The sequence below is a fragment of the Berghia stephanieae genome, chromosome 6 (genome assembly GCF_034508935.2).
Source record: "Berghia stephanieae isolate SIO BIC M18660-M18661 chromosome 6, UCSD_Bste_1.3, whole genome shotgun sequence".
NCBI lineage: Eukaryota > Metazoa > Mollusca > Gastropoda > Nudibranchia > Aeolidiidae > Berghia > Berghia stephanieae.
Window position 1 is genome coordinate 66,653,709 of NC_088365.1, and position 16,004 is coordinate 66,669,712.

At 36.9% G+C, this 16,004-nt stretch overlaps 1 protein-coding gene across 2 annotated transcripts; it reads right to left on the reverse strand.

Moving 5' to 3' along the window:
- On the reverse strand, positions 1–14,440 carry LOC144975494 (N-acyl-phosphatidylethanolamine-hydrolyzing phospholipase D-like). 2 transcript variants are annotated; one of them, XM_078919643.1, is made up of 7 exons: positions 14,352–14,440; positions 10,880–11,092; positions 9,945–10,246; positions 8,986–9,172; positions 6,299–6,447; positions 5,075–5,189; positions 1–2,537 (listed from the first exon to the last, which is right to left on the reverse strand). In XM_078919643.1, exons 2-7 carry the CDS (start codon positions 11,036–11,038, stop codon positions 2,400–2,402), a joined length of 1,050 nt encoding a protein of 349 aa, XP_078775769.1. In that variant the 5' UTR covers positions 11,039–11,092; positions 14,352–14,440; the 3' UTR covers positions 1–2,399. The 2 variants fall into 2 exon arrangements, with proteins under 2 accessions (XP_078775769.1, XP_078775768.1); XM_078919642.1 differs by lacking the exon at positions 14,352–14,440 and adding an exon at positions 13,739–13,862.
- Positions 14,441–16,004: the final 1,564 nt, after the last annotated feature.

The following is a 16,004-nucleotide window of genomic DNA, read 5'->3' on the forward strand; positions in this document are numbered from 1 at the left end:
TGATATCAAAGAACAATTTTATTACTGAGTATAAGTTAGAGTATATACAAATATATCACAACGACATGGTAGCTATGAAAAACAGTATAAATAACTCAAATATGGAAAGTAAGGAACAAAGAGTGCATCCTCTCTAGGGCATGCCACTCCAATATTTGTAAGCACAAATACTATTCTAAACAATGGACTTAGCGAATCATAGCTAATTAATCTATTAGCTAATAACAAAGGGGAGCAACTCTTTCCTAGCGTAAGTCGATCTATAAGTCCACAACAATTATTATTATTATTATTTTTAGTAGCAGCATTAGTAGTAGTAGTAGTAGTAGTAGTAGTAGTATTAGTAGTAGTAGTAGTAGTAGTAGTAGTAGTAGTAGTATTAGTAGTAGTAGTAGTAGTAGTAGTAGTAGTAGTAGTAGTAGTAGTGGTAGTATTAGTAGTAGTAGTGTTAGTAGTCGTATTAGTAGTAGTAGTATTAGTAGTAGTAGTATTAGTAGTAGTAGTATTAGTAGTAGTAGTGTTAGTAGTAGTAGTGTTAGTAATAGTAGTAGTAGTAATAGTAGTAGTGGTAGTAATAGTAGTAGTAGTAGTAGTAGTAGTAGTAGTAGTAGTAGTAGTAGTAGTAGTAGTAGTAGTAGTAGTAGTAGTATCATTGTTATTATTATTATTATTGTTATTATTATTATCATGGAGGTGTTCGGATTGGAGAGACGTGACTGTATACGTGGTTCTTATATCAATTGGCATTTCATCATATTGAGATCTGATCAATAATTCGTTTTTTTTACAAAGGGATGAAAAACAAGAAAATAATGTATAATACATTTATAATGAGATCTTGGTCAAAACATCAAGTAAGAAGGTCATGTGATCAGATTTACTATATATAACATCAAGTAAGAAGGTCATGTGATCAGATTTACTATAACATCAAATAGGTCATGTGATCAGATATACTATAAATAGGGTCTTTGTATTGCATTGCAAGAAATTTTCTCACCAAAGTTTGGCTGTTTTTAACCAGTTAAATGCGTTACTGTAGAAAAACTCTTATCTAAAAATTTGGCCAGAAAAATTCGCCCTTCAAATATCCATCGATTTAAATAACCCTCATTTTATCAAAAACACTCAATCCTGGGACTTCGCAGAATCTTCTAGAAGTATAAGTCCCAGGTTTGAGAGTTTTTGCCAAGATCAGGGTCATTTAAAACAATGGATATTTGAGGGACGAGTTTACTGGCCAAATGTTTAAATACATGTTTTCCACAGTACAGCAGTTGACTGGTTCAATCCACATGGTGGACTACAAGATAATTTTTACACATTGAACATATTTGTTGCATAGTGGATAACTTTTCAATTATCTAACACTGCACAACCTAATGTGTGCTTCAGTCACGACCAATGTGCCCATAACAGCAGGTCTGACAACCTAATGCAATTAAGGGCCAGATTTACCATTGTTGAAATGGATGATGTTTGGTATTTTACATTGGTTTGAGAGTATTTCTATTACCAGACCAGAATGAGCCTATGACATTTTAGATTACAGTATCAGACCTGCAAAGAAGTAGACGTCGATCAGAGATCCAAAATGGCCATGTGTTGTGATGACTATAAAATGCAACCTGGATTGGGATTGCTACACATTCATTTTGCATTAACTCACTCAACCCTAACACCGACTATATCCGTCATTTACCCAGGTTATTTTTACCCCATGCCTATTTATCACCTTTTTCTGAGACAAAGCTGATGTTTTTAGTTTTTGCATTGTCAATAATAGCTGTATAAAACTGTCTATGTACATGCTCATTTTTTAATACATTTTTTCCAATTTCGAAAAGTAACACAAATCTCTAGGATTGAATGTGTTCAATACTCTCTTAATCATTTGTTCTTTGTTTGAATTTCACTTGTCAAAAAATCTGATTAGAATACTGAAATATGCATGGGTCATTGTAATGGGACATTTTTGGGTGTCACAAAGAAATGAAAGAATACATATATTCCAACCCCACTGTAAGATCTATTATATATTTTGTAACCAAATGGTATGGTATTAGTACTTCTATTCACCATTATTTGTATTTTTCTCCACCTGCTTGGATGACAATTTGATCCAAAAAAAAAAAGTTATACTTTATTCATGCACACAAAAAAGATTATTTATAATTGCCAATCAGCTGTCTTTTACACCTAATTTCACACCAATAAAATGTGTGAAAATATTCTGCAATCTTTGAATAAAATGGTAATTCAACGCGTTCAAAGAATTGTTCAGCGATTACATATTTACTAAGCTAATGGAATAATATCATTATTTTCATGATAAATAAGAAAACAATCCCCTTTTCTACGTCAACAAAACACTGTGACAAGTGTTCAAACGATTACGATTACTGGCCAGGACTGAGTTCATCGTCTTCCCCTCCAAAACTTCGTACTTCTCCATGGTTGACAGTAACAAAGGAAAAGGGAGATAATCCTCTTTTTTCAAGTTCAGTCTTGATTAAATCCCTTGGCTCTAGATAAAACTGTTGATAAATCAAAAGACATTGGAAATTTTTTTTAAACGAACAAGTATGACAGTATATGTATGTTGACAAACCAATTCATAAAGCTGGAAGTTGTTTTGATTTACTTATATTAATAGAGGAAGACAGTCGACCTAAAGATATAAATGTCATGGACATTGCATTATGTGATCATGTTTTGCTTACCTTTCATTATATAAGGACATGTACAATCAAATAAAAGACCAAAACAAACAATTTTATCAAGACCTAAAAGTCAAATTGATCTCCATAAATTTAAAAGAGACATTGTAACATCTGTAAAGCCATGTTAAACTACATCGGCACATAAATTATGCACTACTTTGCAAATAGTCTTTGCCCACCACCGGAAATGCATTGTCAACGATCGCCCAAGCACATCGTGGCTCTCAGATAAAATTCAAGCAAAAAAGAGAGAAAAGATACAGGCTGAAAGGCAATGCAGAAATCCAAACTTGAGGTCCACAAAGAAATATTTAAAGACAAGAGACACCAAGTGAATATCGCCATCTGGAAGGCAAAATGTCAACACTATCTTCAGAAATGAAATAACACAAGGACATGTTCTGATATTGAGTGTTAAATGCCTCAACACATATCAACCAACTTATATTTATGATAAATTGGGAGTTATATACACCAACCCGATCTCTTCGCTCGTCATCCGATGGAAAATTGCTTGTCACCCAAGGAAAGAACTCTTACATGTCATGTGGAGGACGCTCATTTTCACGAAACATCCTAACGCTCCTGGAACAAACTTCCAAAAGAAATAAGGCATTCTTCATCAGAAGATGTGTTTAAAAAGCATCTTACGACTTTGTTATTTTCCAAATTGAATTTTTGATGCCCTTGTAAAGCGCTCTGAGCACTTTCTCATTATATGGAAGAGAGCTCAACCAATACAATATATTATTATCATTATTAGTATTAGTATGCAAGGCAGTCTTGCCGACCAGCTTCAACCATTTGAAAAGATGTATCATATTTTCCCAAAATTGATATTTTCTCATAGTTTTTTCCAAAAAATCACATTTTCAACATGTGCAACCATCCAAAACTCAAAATTAAACATTCACTGAATTTATGGAAACTTTAGAGGGTAGAAAAAACCTGCAATTCCTAGGACAATCATCTGTCTGGCTTCTCAGATTCTCATCTACGTGGAGAAAATATTCAATAACCTCCAATTATTCCATTTTTATCATTATTTCCCCTCTTGGTTACAAATTCTTCACTTTTTACATTTAGCATATTTTGGTCAACATTCACTCACTCAATCCTCTCTGGGCCTGCTGGCACTTGAGGCGATGCAAAGGATCTTCACCTGGTCCTGTCAGCAGCTATTCTTGGTGACAGACCTCTCTACTTTAGGTCCCTCTCCTGGGTACATCTCCAAGTCTCCTTGGGGTAGCCTCATTTCCTCTTTCATTTGAGTGTCCATCGCAGAGCTTTCCTTATCAGTGTTTCATCAGGTCTGAGACAGACATACCCCAACCATTGCCATCTTCTCCTTTTAATGAGACTCTCCAGAGACTCCACTTCAGCTCTCGCCCTCAGGTCCTCATTTGAGATTGTGTTTGGCCAGAATATCTTGAAGATTCGCTGCAAACATTTGTTTTGGAATACTTCAAGTTTTCTGGATGATGAACATATTATGGACCTCAAAGCGTATTAAAATAGGAGAAATCATTCTGGCTGACAAGCCTAGCAATGCCAAAGGGATTCAAAGCTGCTAGCAGTCGTGGACTGTAAAAAAGAACTAATGAACAAAAATGAATATTGCAGTTTCCAAAAAGAACAAAATACCATAAAAAACAAACTTCAGCTTTTATATAGCGCAATATCCACTAAAAGTGCTCAACACCCTTTACAAAGGGTCCCTGACCAACAGCAACATGTAACATGTAGAAAGAGATGTGACACCTATTAGGAGATATTACAGTTTTTTCCGACAGAGACAATGCAGTTAACAGTCAAGTACTCATTTTACAGCTGAGTTCAGCGAGAGAATGTGAGTAAAGAGCCTTTTCCAAGGACTCAACTATGCGCCGCCCAGAGCAGAACTCAAACCCAGGACCTTCCGATCATACCACATGACCACACAACCTACTGACTACAAGAAATGATTTTCTATGACCTTGTAGTATGACACTCGCCATCGGATTGGAATTGTAATATCGCCCAACTGGCATCATGCCTCGTCCTACATATTAAGCGTTGCTGTTGGCTTGGTACCCCCTGTAAAGCACTTTGAGCATGTTTAGTGGATGTTGCACTATAGATAGTATGCAGATGACGTCACTCGGGCCTTTGTTATTATTTTTGCCATCCGCGTTCGTGAGTTGTTCTCACTAAACTGTATTAACCAGATTATAAAAGTTCATGGTTACACAGAGTTTGTGTGTTGGTCCGTTATACTTCCGGATGGCAATGTTGTGAACTCCTTGGCCAAGCGCATTCTATCTATATAAATGCTCTGGTTTTTTTTCTTCTTGTTTTTGATTTTTTTTTACCTCGTAGGTCAACTTGAATGTGCCCCAGTGTATTCCAACAGACTGCTCTGATTTGATGTCAGTGTGGACGTCGACAGCTTGGCTCGGGTCTACATGTTGATATTTCAAAAAGTCTCTGAAATTTATGTACAGATTGAGAGATTAGCATTTTTGAAAACAGAGCCCTCTAGATCAAAGAGATAAACAAAAATGAATAGAACAGCTTAAAAAAAAAAAAAGAATAAAATACCAAAAAATAGAACGTTTCGGGCCAAAAACCCTTCTTCAGCCAACCAAAAAAAAAAAAACAAAAAAAAAAACAAACAAAAACAAAAAAACAAATGAAAACATAAATATATTATATGGTATTTTAGTAATGTACTACTTATGTTTTCAGTGGGTTTTTTTTGTTGTTGTTGTTGTTGATGGATGAAAAAGGGTTTTGAGCCAGAAACTTTCTGTGTTTGGTATTTATTTATTTATTCATTTATTTTTTAAAAGCTGTTATTTTCAGTTTTGTTTATAAAATAAAAGTTGAAACTATGTTTGATTTCAAAAACGTTGACAAGCACTGCTCTGGACTATGGAGTAGGCACCGGTGTAAAATGAATATCAGAAAGGTGTGTCACTTTAAATATTTCCTGAATGTTAATACTCAGTTGGTAGAGCACTTTCTTCACACACAAAGAAACCAAGATCGATCCTGAGTGAATTTGAGATTTTTTTTTTCTGACCCCCCCCCCGTCTACCTAGCAGTGATTGGGTAGCTGGGTCTATTAGATATGGCAGAAATAACTTTGCGATAAACTAACATCCTGTTCAAGGGGTCGCAAGAAATTGCTATTGTCCATTCCACTTCATAGAAACCAAGATAAACTCCAGCTCCATGGACCTTATGACTCTGAAGGACTTCTAAAACTCGAGCTTTTATAGAGCGCATGATCCACTAAACGTGCTCAAAGCGCTTTACAAAAAGGTCCCTGACCAACAGCAACGCTTAACATGTAGAACGAGGCATGAAGCCTATTAGGCGATATTACAACTTTTTCCGACATTGTTAAGGGCCAGGTACACATTTTATACCCGAGTACGGTGAGAGAATGTGAGTAAAGAGCATTTTCCAAGGACTCAACTATACGCCGAGCAAGGCTCCAACCCAGAACTTTCAGATACGAAAGCTAATGTCATACAACTGGACCGCACAGCAACACATAACAAGGCACAGACATTTTGATTCGTACCAACCTTGGATGGTAAGCTCCAATAGGAATTGTGGACAGAGTGAAAGGCCCGTATTTGTTGCCAATCTCTTTGAAGGCAGAACAATATCCTGTGTCTCCAGCGAAGAAGAAACTGTTCCTGGGGCCTAACACACTCCAGCTTGACCAAAGGACCTGTGTGCGGGAACAAAAAATTTTTTTTTTTTAATTGAGCTTTATATAGCGCAATATCCACTAAATGTGCTCAAAGCGCTTTACAGGGGTTCACTGGTCAACAGCAACATTTAACATGTAGTACGGGACATGACGCCTGTTAGGCGATATTACAATTTTTCGGACAAAGACAACGCTGTTAACGGCCAGGTTCTCATTTTAATACCTGAGTACGGTGAGAGAATGTGGGTAAAGAGCCTTTTCCAAAGACTCAACTATGCGCTGAGCGCGACGTTCGAACCCAGGACCATCCGACCCAAAAGCGAGTGTCAAACCACTAGACCACATAGCCGCGCCAGAGCATTAGGGATGATAGAGATGAAATCCTGGGGCCTAACACACACCAGCTTGTTTGTTTTGTTTGTTTTGAAGGGTTTTACGGCGCTTGCAACACATTAAGGCCATATCAGCACCAGTAAAAAGGAAGAAAATAGGAAAGTAAAAAGTTCTAGAATTACAATTAAATCACCCAAGAAAAGGGAAGACAAAGGGGAATTGGTTCAAATAGGGAACAGATATAGATTCAAAGAGCACACTATAAAAAAAAGTACTTAGTTTGAGATTACCTTAATGTCTCATCCTAACGTTAAGCACAGGTCCCCACTAAGGAACACACTCAAATGTTTACAAATCATATATAACATATGAACAAAATATAATACAGTGCATAACAGAGAGATGATTTACAAGGAAAACAATATCATTTCCCAAAACTAACTATACATTTGACTGTTTCCTTCTCAGCCAGGGTATCCAGCAAGGGCCAGGACAAAACCAAGCAATCTCATTCCAAGATAAAGACAGAAAGCAAGTTGGAAAACAGATATAGGGGTATAGAAGACACAGTAAGTACCTCCCTGCCCACTATGGGAGGTCAGGAACCCCACCCAGCACACCAGCTTGACCAAGTGAGTGAAGCAGGCACTTATGTTGATAATAACAAAAAATGAAGTGAGTAGAAAAGTGCTGGATAACAATAGAGAATAAAAATTTTGAGGCAAAAGGGACTGAAACCCGAGACCTTACTGGTACTACAACTCCACCTGACTGGGGAGAGCCTAGCGCTACTGTCAGAGCTATCCACCACTCCAAAAAAAAAAAAAAAAAAAAAGCTATGAAACTCTGTGTCTACCTTAAACTGCCATCTCCAACTTATTGAGGTCATGGGTGCAACTCACACAAATGACGTGAAACTTGTTAGGCAGCATTTAAGCTTAATAGCCATCTTCTCAACACAAACATATAACAAGAAACGATTGAGACATTGAGTAAATTCCGATATTGGGGTTGAATATTAATTCAGAAAAGTGAGTGGAGCTGGCACTTATGTTGATAGTAACAAGAAATGAAGTGAATAGGAAAGTGCCAGAAGACAATAGAGAATAAAAATTTAACAGCGATGGGGGCTCGAACCCGCAACCTTACTGGAATGACAACTCCGCCTGGCTGGAGAAAGTGTAGCGCTACTGTTTAATTCTTTATTGTCTTATAAATCTGTCTTAAATAAAAATAAAAATATATAAAATTCCCTTTATTCATCCAATAGGGGAAATTTGTCTTTAGGGTCTATTCCAAGGGAAGACTGGAAGAATAACCGCAGTAGTGAAGCGCCGCAAACTGAGCTAGGGTGAGGTGACTTGCTCAAGGCCACACAGTGCAGGGGCAGGTGATCGAACTCAGTATCTTTTGGATACGAAGCAAAGACTGTACCGCTGAGCCAAGCTGCTCCTTCTATCATTAGATACTTGTATATTGATAATTTATCTGTAATATCAGTGTGGCTCAGTGCCTCAGTAGTAACGGGTCTTGTCTTGTGTCTTGTCACAAAAGTCAAGCAATGTTAAGCATGGTCAGTCAAGAGACTGGATAAGTGACAACGACCATCAGAAATTCTGGTCCTTAGACAAGGCCCTTTACAAACACAACCCCGCTCGACTCAGGAGTTAATGAGCAAGACCTGGCTATGGGAAGTGAAGTATTTTGTAACAGTGTTTGTAATGAACAAAAAGGGTGGATAACAGGTGACTGGTACTGTATGCCAGGGGAATAAATGAAACATTGTAAAGCACATGGAGAATCCATGGAAATGAGCTATAGATATTCATATTTATTCATTTATTCATTTGTGAGGGAGAACCATAACAATGTAAACTATTTGTAACTCATGCCCAACCCCCCTCGACAGCTCTAAGCCCACAAAAAGAAGTGCAGTCCTTTGAAGCCATTAGGTCCATAGAGCAGAGTTTAGATATCCAGATTTCTATAGCATGAACCGGACAATAGCAATTGCTTACTGTCCTTTGGATAGGACACTAGTCTATCGCAAAGTACTTTCCACCAGATCTAAAAGACCCAGCTACCCAATCACTGCTGGGTGAACAGAGGGGTCAGAAAAGTTTGATCAATCACAGTCCCTTTGCATGCGAAGCAAGGGCTCTACCAACTGAGCTATATGAGCCCCCTGAGCCACCCGAACCCCCTTGGCCCACAAACCATTACCTTGTTGTCATCCCCGGGGCCTCTCTTGCACCAATGCTGGGCAGGCGTGCACACAAATCGTACATTGGTGTTGGGGCAATGGACGTGTTCCTGCCACCAAGACATCTCCACAACATTGTCACAACCACTGGAATTCATCCATGATTTCAGGCCTTGGGGGACGTACCACCTCAACTTGTCACCAAATCTGAAAGTGGTAGTAATAATGTTAATAATAATAATAATAATAATAATAATAATAATAATAATAATAATATTAATAATAATAATAATAATAATAATAATAATAATAATAATAATAATAATGATTAGAAGAAGAAGAAGAAGAAGAAGAAGAAGAAGAAGAAGAAGAAGAAGAAGAAGAAGAAGAAGAAGAAGAAGAAGAAGAAGAAGAAGAAGAAGAAGAAGAAGAAGAAGAAGAAGAAGAAGAACAACAACAACAACAACAACAAAACAACAACAACAACAACAACAAAAAGAAGAAGAAGAAGAATTTAAAATATTTTTCAACTCCTATATTTGACATTTTGAACTCCTTCCTAATTTGAGCTGCCAAGTTTGAAATGTGAATATCAAGTCATTATTATCATCATCACAAAATGTTGAATAATTTCACTTCAAGACCATGTGGCTGTATGGTCTAGTGGTATGACACTCACTTTCAGATTGGAAAGTCCTGGGTCCGAGCCTCGATCGGCGCATAGTTGGATCCTTGGTAAAGGCTCTTTACTCACATTCTCTCACCATACTCAGGTGCAGAATGAGTAACTGGCCATTAACAGCATTGCCTCTGTCAAAAAAAAAAAAAAAAAGTGCACTGTCACCTAACAAGCGTCATGTCTCGTCCTACATGTTATGGGTTACCATTGACCAGGGACTCCTTGTAAAGTGCTCTAAGAACGTTTAGTGGATATTTCACTATATAAATGCTCCAGTTGTTTTTAATGACTTATACATACCGTTTATTTAATGCTATCACCGTATTATAGTCAAGGTGATCGTAGTGGTTATGACTGATGACTACACAATCCACCCGTGGAAGATCTTCCACAGAACACGGAGGGGGCCGAAACCTCTTGGGGCCGATCCACTGAAAGACAGAACATCTCTCACTGAAGACGGGATCAGTTAGAAGGGTGATGCCGTCGAGCTGTACTAGAGACGATGCATGCCCGATCCACATGTGCCGGACTCCTTTGGTCGGGGACGTGTCAAACTTTTTCAGATCTGGTTTCATCACGGGTAAAGTTTTATCCAGTTCCTAAAATTTTTTTTTTTTTAAAACATGAAAAAAATCACAATATTTCAATATTATTATTATTCTGTTGTGTTCTGAAACCATCCATTTTTCATGTTACAACTGGTCAATGGCACAGAGGAATCCAATTAAAATCAACACTATCAAAGTCAACTTCTGCTTAAAGTCAACATCTCTTGTTTGTCCCAAATTGTCTGGGGTTTTTTTTTTTCTTAGTTCAAGTTCAATGTCTATATCTACAAAAGGTAAATTACCCAACAGCAGATGAGGAAGAAGAAGAAGAAGAAGAAGGAGAAGAAGAAGAAGAAGAAGAAGAAGAAGAAGAAGAAGAAGAAGAAGAAGAAGAAGAAGAAGAAGAAGAAGAAGAAGAAGAAGAAGAAGAAGAAGAAGAAGAAGAAGAAGAAGAAGAAGAAGAAGAAGAAAAAAAAAGAAGAAAGAAAGAGAAAGATGAGCAGGAAGCGGAGGAGGAGGAGGAGAAGGAAGAGGAGAAAAAGAGGAAGAAGACAAATAAAAAACTAAATAGCCCCTGGATGCAGATGATAAAGTCAGCAAGCCATAAAAAAAAACTATTTCTATAGCAGCGTACTATCTCAACTGCTCTTTAAACATTTACTTCAGAAATAAAAAGTAAATTACATTTGTTGATGGAATGTTACTTTTATCTTTGGTGAAAAGAACGAATTTCATGAGGCCAGAGTATTTTGGAGCAGTCCAAGTTTTCCAGGGGTTTTGGTATCGGCCATGTTTGATTATCGGTTGTGACAAACTGGAACTATCAGATGCTGCCTGCTCCATTGCTGAAAATGCCAAGCTCTCTCAAAACTGAAAAACAACTTCAGCTACCACCATCTGTGTCATTCAAAATAAAAGGGAAAAAAAAGGAAGACATTTTTAAGCAGTGTCCCTATAAATCAAATATAAATATAACTGGGGACTGTCCAGTGGGGGAATTCCCAGTTCTGTTCAGTTTTCTACTTTTAAAATAAATGGTAAAATATGAATTGTAGTTGTATAATAATCATAACTTTGGAACCGTTTATCCAGCACTTAGAAAAGTGGTCCCAGCTGAGCGAAGTTATTTTAATCCTTTTCCTGAAGTTTTATGTTGCTAAAGTTTGTATGTTAGTAAGGGTTTTACGGCGCTTGCAACACATTCAGGTCATATCAGCGCCAGTAAAAAGGAAGAAAATAGGATAGTAAAAGTTCTAGAATTACAACTAAGGCACCCAAGGAAAGGTAAGACAAAGGGGAATTGGTTCAAATAAGAAACAGGTGTAGATTCCAAGAGCACACTATCAAAGTACAGTTTGAAATCACCTAAAAGTCTCATTCAGACACAAGCACAGGTCCCAACTAAGAGGAATACACTCAAAGGTTTTTTAAATCATATATAATATAAAGAAAACATAATACAGTGCATAACAGAGAGATGATTTACAAGGAAAAAAATATCATCTTCCAAAACTAACTATAAATTTGACTGTTTCCCTCTCAGCTAGGGCATCTGGCCAGGACCAGGACAAAACCAAGTAATCTCATTCCAAGACAAAGACAGAAAACTAGTTGGAAAACAGATTTAAGGGGATAGAAGACGCAATAAGTGCCTCGTTGCCCACAATGGGAGGTCAGGAACTTGCCAAAGTGCAAAATACTGCTGTTTGAGGCTTGAAGAAACAAATAACAAAAATAAAATGTAATAAAATCTTCCATTTAATCCGTTTTGACAAAAGAAATTGTTCTGAAGCTTCTTTTCCACTTTACTATTGTCATGTAGGTTGCCAAAGAAGAATAAATTAAATTGACAACCATGTTAGATGCTGTTAGATGGCCACGTTAGATGGCCACCACGTTGCGCCAGAAAAATCGAGAAATATCACCGATTTGCTATGCGGCTGCAAAATCTGCATTTTTTTTTTTTGCAAATTTTCGAGATTTTGCAAAGAAAAAAAAACAATAATATTTTTTTTTAAAACAAAAACATTAATAATAAAAAAAAGGCGATTTTTTTTTCTTTTAATTTGATAGCTCCTGTAGAACGTGAAAGATAATTAATCAAGAGTAGGTTCTTTTCTACAATCTCATTTTCGTCCTTTTTGCTGGCCTGATATGACCTTAAATTTGTTGCAAGCACCGAAATCCTTATAAACAAACAAATACCTTTCTCTTTCATGAACTAGTTATGTGTTTTTAGGAAAATGAATTGCAATTTTTTGCAAATTTCTTGCAAAATTTGGGATTTTTTAAAGGCAAAAAACCGTAATGTTAGTAGTATTTCAACCTAGCCCTGCATTGTGGTCTTAACTGAAAATCATTTATCATGTAACGATAACATTTTTTAGCATACAGGGGAGGGGGGGGGGGGGGGGGAGCATGTAGTGGATATTGCCCTATACAAAAACTCAATTTATAATTTACATTTATATTATATGATGTAATTACTTCAAATTCCATGCCTTTACCCCTCTATGCTAATTCCTCACAACATTTTTAAAAATTGAGCCTGTATATAGCGCAATATATCAACTAAACATGCTCAAAGCACTTTACAAGGGACCCTGACCAAGATCAACATTTAACATGACGCCTGTTAGGCGATATTAACATTTTTTTTCAGACAGAGACAACGCTGTTAACGGTCAGGTACTCATTTTACACCTGAGTATGGTGAGAGAATGTGAGTAAAGAGCCTTTTCCAAGGACTCAACTATGCGCCGAGCGAGGCTTTAACCCAAGACCTTCCGATCTGAACGCGAGTGTTATACCACTAGACCACATAGCCGCACTTATGCCTTTCTTTTCGATTGGGCTTCATATAACATTGTTGTAATTGACAATATTTTGGGTTAGTTTGAGAGTATTTCCATTACAACAATGGGCCCATAACAATTTGGGTTATCAGACATGCAAATATGTGCACATCGCATATCCCATCATTTTCCTTGTTACTCGTCGAATCTTTTTTCTTTCTTTTTATTCGAAAACATAATTTTAAAAAATTGGCGGCTATTTACCTTGATCAACATAAAACATCTGACCAACATAATCGGTAAAATTACTCCACTCACCAGGGACGACTTTTTAACGAAAGTACCACATTTTGAAATTTTAAAATGAAAATGTTGCTAAGTCATCAGTGGAGTTCGTTGCCGAAAGTAATTGCACAGTGATTTAAAACACGATTGGACATTTGATGCGCATAAAGAATTCGTTTTATTTATGAGTATGAGAACATAAACAGGTTGAGTCTATATCTTGCTCCTTGATAGTTGTTCGTTGTAGTTATAGATCTATTCTTCTAGATAGACGTCTAGATAGATATCTACTATAGACCCTAGCTCTTGGTATTGATATTGATTGTTGTAGTCTGCTGTGTCACTGTCAGGCGACAACAATAATGATGGTGGGGAGTCAACCAACGTTCTAAAATCCAAATCATAGTGTAATTCAGTTTCAGTCACAATATCACTGCAACAACATATACAATTTGATACCTACTCGTTTATACAGGAGAATGTATAAATGTATACATAGATGAAGATAACGACAACACACGAAATTCCTCCAAATCCCAATTCAATACCTGCCTGCTGGGGTTGAGAGGTCAAAAGATTGTTTATATGCCAGATAATTTTTATCTATAATCCAAGATCTCAGCCAACAAAAATGGTCCCAAATAAATTTTTAAATCCAAAAGTTGAAAAAGAAAAGCAAAATAATATCGAGTTTAGATAGCTTCATTAACTTTCTACAGTTTGTTTACAATTACAAATTTCTTCTTAAATTAATAAAATATTTCTAGATGTTGTTTTAGGCATGTAAACAAGGGCTAGAAATAATCTGGACCCTGTGTTTAAAAAAATGTACAAGAATACACAGGTGTCAACAAAACGCAATAGTTTTTGTTTTTAAATCTGAAACTTCTTTAAGTGATGTTAAAACTTCTTGATCAGGTTTACACGTTTTGTTTGATGAGTTTTTATATTCCCTAGAGTGTTCCCTTTTCCATGATTAACTGTATAATTTCACGAGTCAAAGTGATAACAGATGAAGAATGAAAAGTGATAATTTCACAAAAGTGGAAAATTGTATTTACTGAACAGTGACATACCATGACTGCTACATTTACAGCAATTTCACATCTTCAGCTATAGATAGAATGCGCTTGGCCAAGGAGTTCACAACATTGCCATCCGGAAGTATAACGGACCAAAACGCAAACTCTGTGTAACCATGAACGTTTATAGTCAGGTTAATACTGTTTAATGAGAACAACTCACAAACGCGAATGGCAAAAACAATAACAAAGGCCCGAGTGACGTCATCTTCGAAATATCTATATTTGGCTACCTTGGTATTGAAATCACCTCAAGCATCTGTTGATCTGAGCTGGTGCTTTTCTTTTGTTTTTGTGACCCCCCCCCCCCCCCCCCCCCCCCCCCCACCCCCCAATAATCTAAGACGAACCTCACCACGAATCTTTATGTACATTTTCTCTTTTATATTTTTCCGGCAGGCTTAACGTGAACAAAAAGCGGGAAAGGTTTTGCAAAAAAAAAAATATATATATATATTAGAGCATAACTCAAAATCAGCTAAAAGGCTTGTTTACTGGAGGATAAAGCCCCAACAGTAACTACGTTCCACAGCTGAGTGCGGTTTCCTGAACTATTAATTCTTTGTTATCATTCCATTCCTTCCGTGAACTTGTTTTTTTGTTTTGTTTTTTTACCTTGAACGCTGTTTACTCGAATTAATTTCACACAGCAAACGTAAAAAAAATATTTTCAAAATATTAAAAATTAAAGGTTTTACTGCGCCAGATGATTTCGACCAATGGGGATTTAAATGTGACATAGTTACGACGTATGATATGTGCGTATAACGATTCACACAGACATACACAGTCACTCACATACTCCATCCAGGTCTGGCATTTACCCGACATCCCTATCTCTGCTCACTCTTACCACTTCCCTGTTGATCCAAGTTCAGTGCCATGAATTTGGCCACTTCGGTAAAGGAATGTTGTGGCGCAGCAACCCACACCAATAATTTATATATATATATATATATATATATATATATATATATATATATATATATATATATATATATATATATATATATATATATATATATATATATGTATATATATATATATATATATATATATATATATATATATATATATAACTGAAACCATAATACATGAAAACCACACTCCGCAATGAGCAGTATCTCAGTTGAGGGAGGTAAGGCAGGAAATAATAATTGAAGAAGGTGGTATGTTTGGGTTACCTCCATGGCCGACAAGAGAGTACTATAGATAGAATGCGCTTGGCCAAGGAGTTCACAACATTGCCATCAGGAAGTATAACGGACCAACACACACTCTCTGTGTAACCATGAACTTTTATAGTCTGGTTAATACAGTTTAGTGAGAACAACTCACAAACGCGGATGGCAAAAACAATAACAAATGCCTGAGTGACGTCATCTTCGAACTATCTATAGTTACGTCATGGTTACCTCCCATGAGCATCGGATTTCCGCCCGTTATTTCACTTCTCCCGGGAACAGTCTCGAATCCAGCGTGGCTCAGTGGTACGGTCTTTGCTTCGTACCTGAAAGGTACCAAGTTCGATCACCTGCCGCGCTGTGTGGCCTTGAGCAAGTCACCTCGCCCTAGCTCACTTTGCGGCGCTACACTGCAGCTGACGCCTGGGTTATTCCAGTCTTCCCTGGGAATGGACCCCAAAGA

What these genes read in the sequence shown, in the direction of transcription:
- LOC144975494 (XM_078919643.1), bottom strand. Translation starts at nt 11,038, where the DNA reads ATGGAGCAGGCAGCATCTGATAGTTCCAGTTTGTCACAACCGATAATC. An exon ending in GTAACATTCCATCAACAAAT is followed by an intron (nt 10,247 to 10,879) that starts GTAATTTACTTT and finishes AAAAAATTTTAG; the next exon opens with GAACTGGATAAAACTTTACC. An exon ending in CATTCAAGTTGACCTACGAG is followed by an intron (nt 2,538 to 5,074) that starts GTAAAAAAAAAT and finishes ATTTATCAACAG; the next exon opens with TTTTATCTAGAGCCAAGGGA.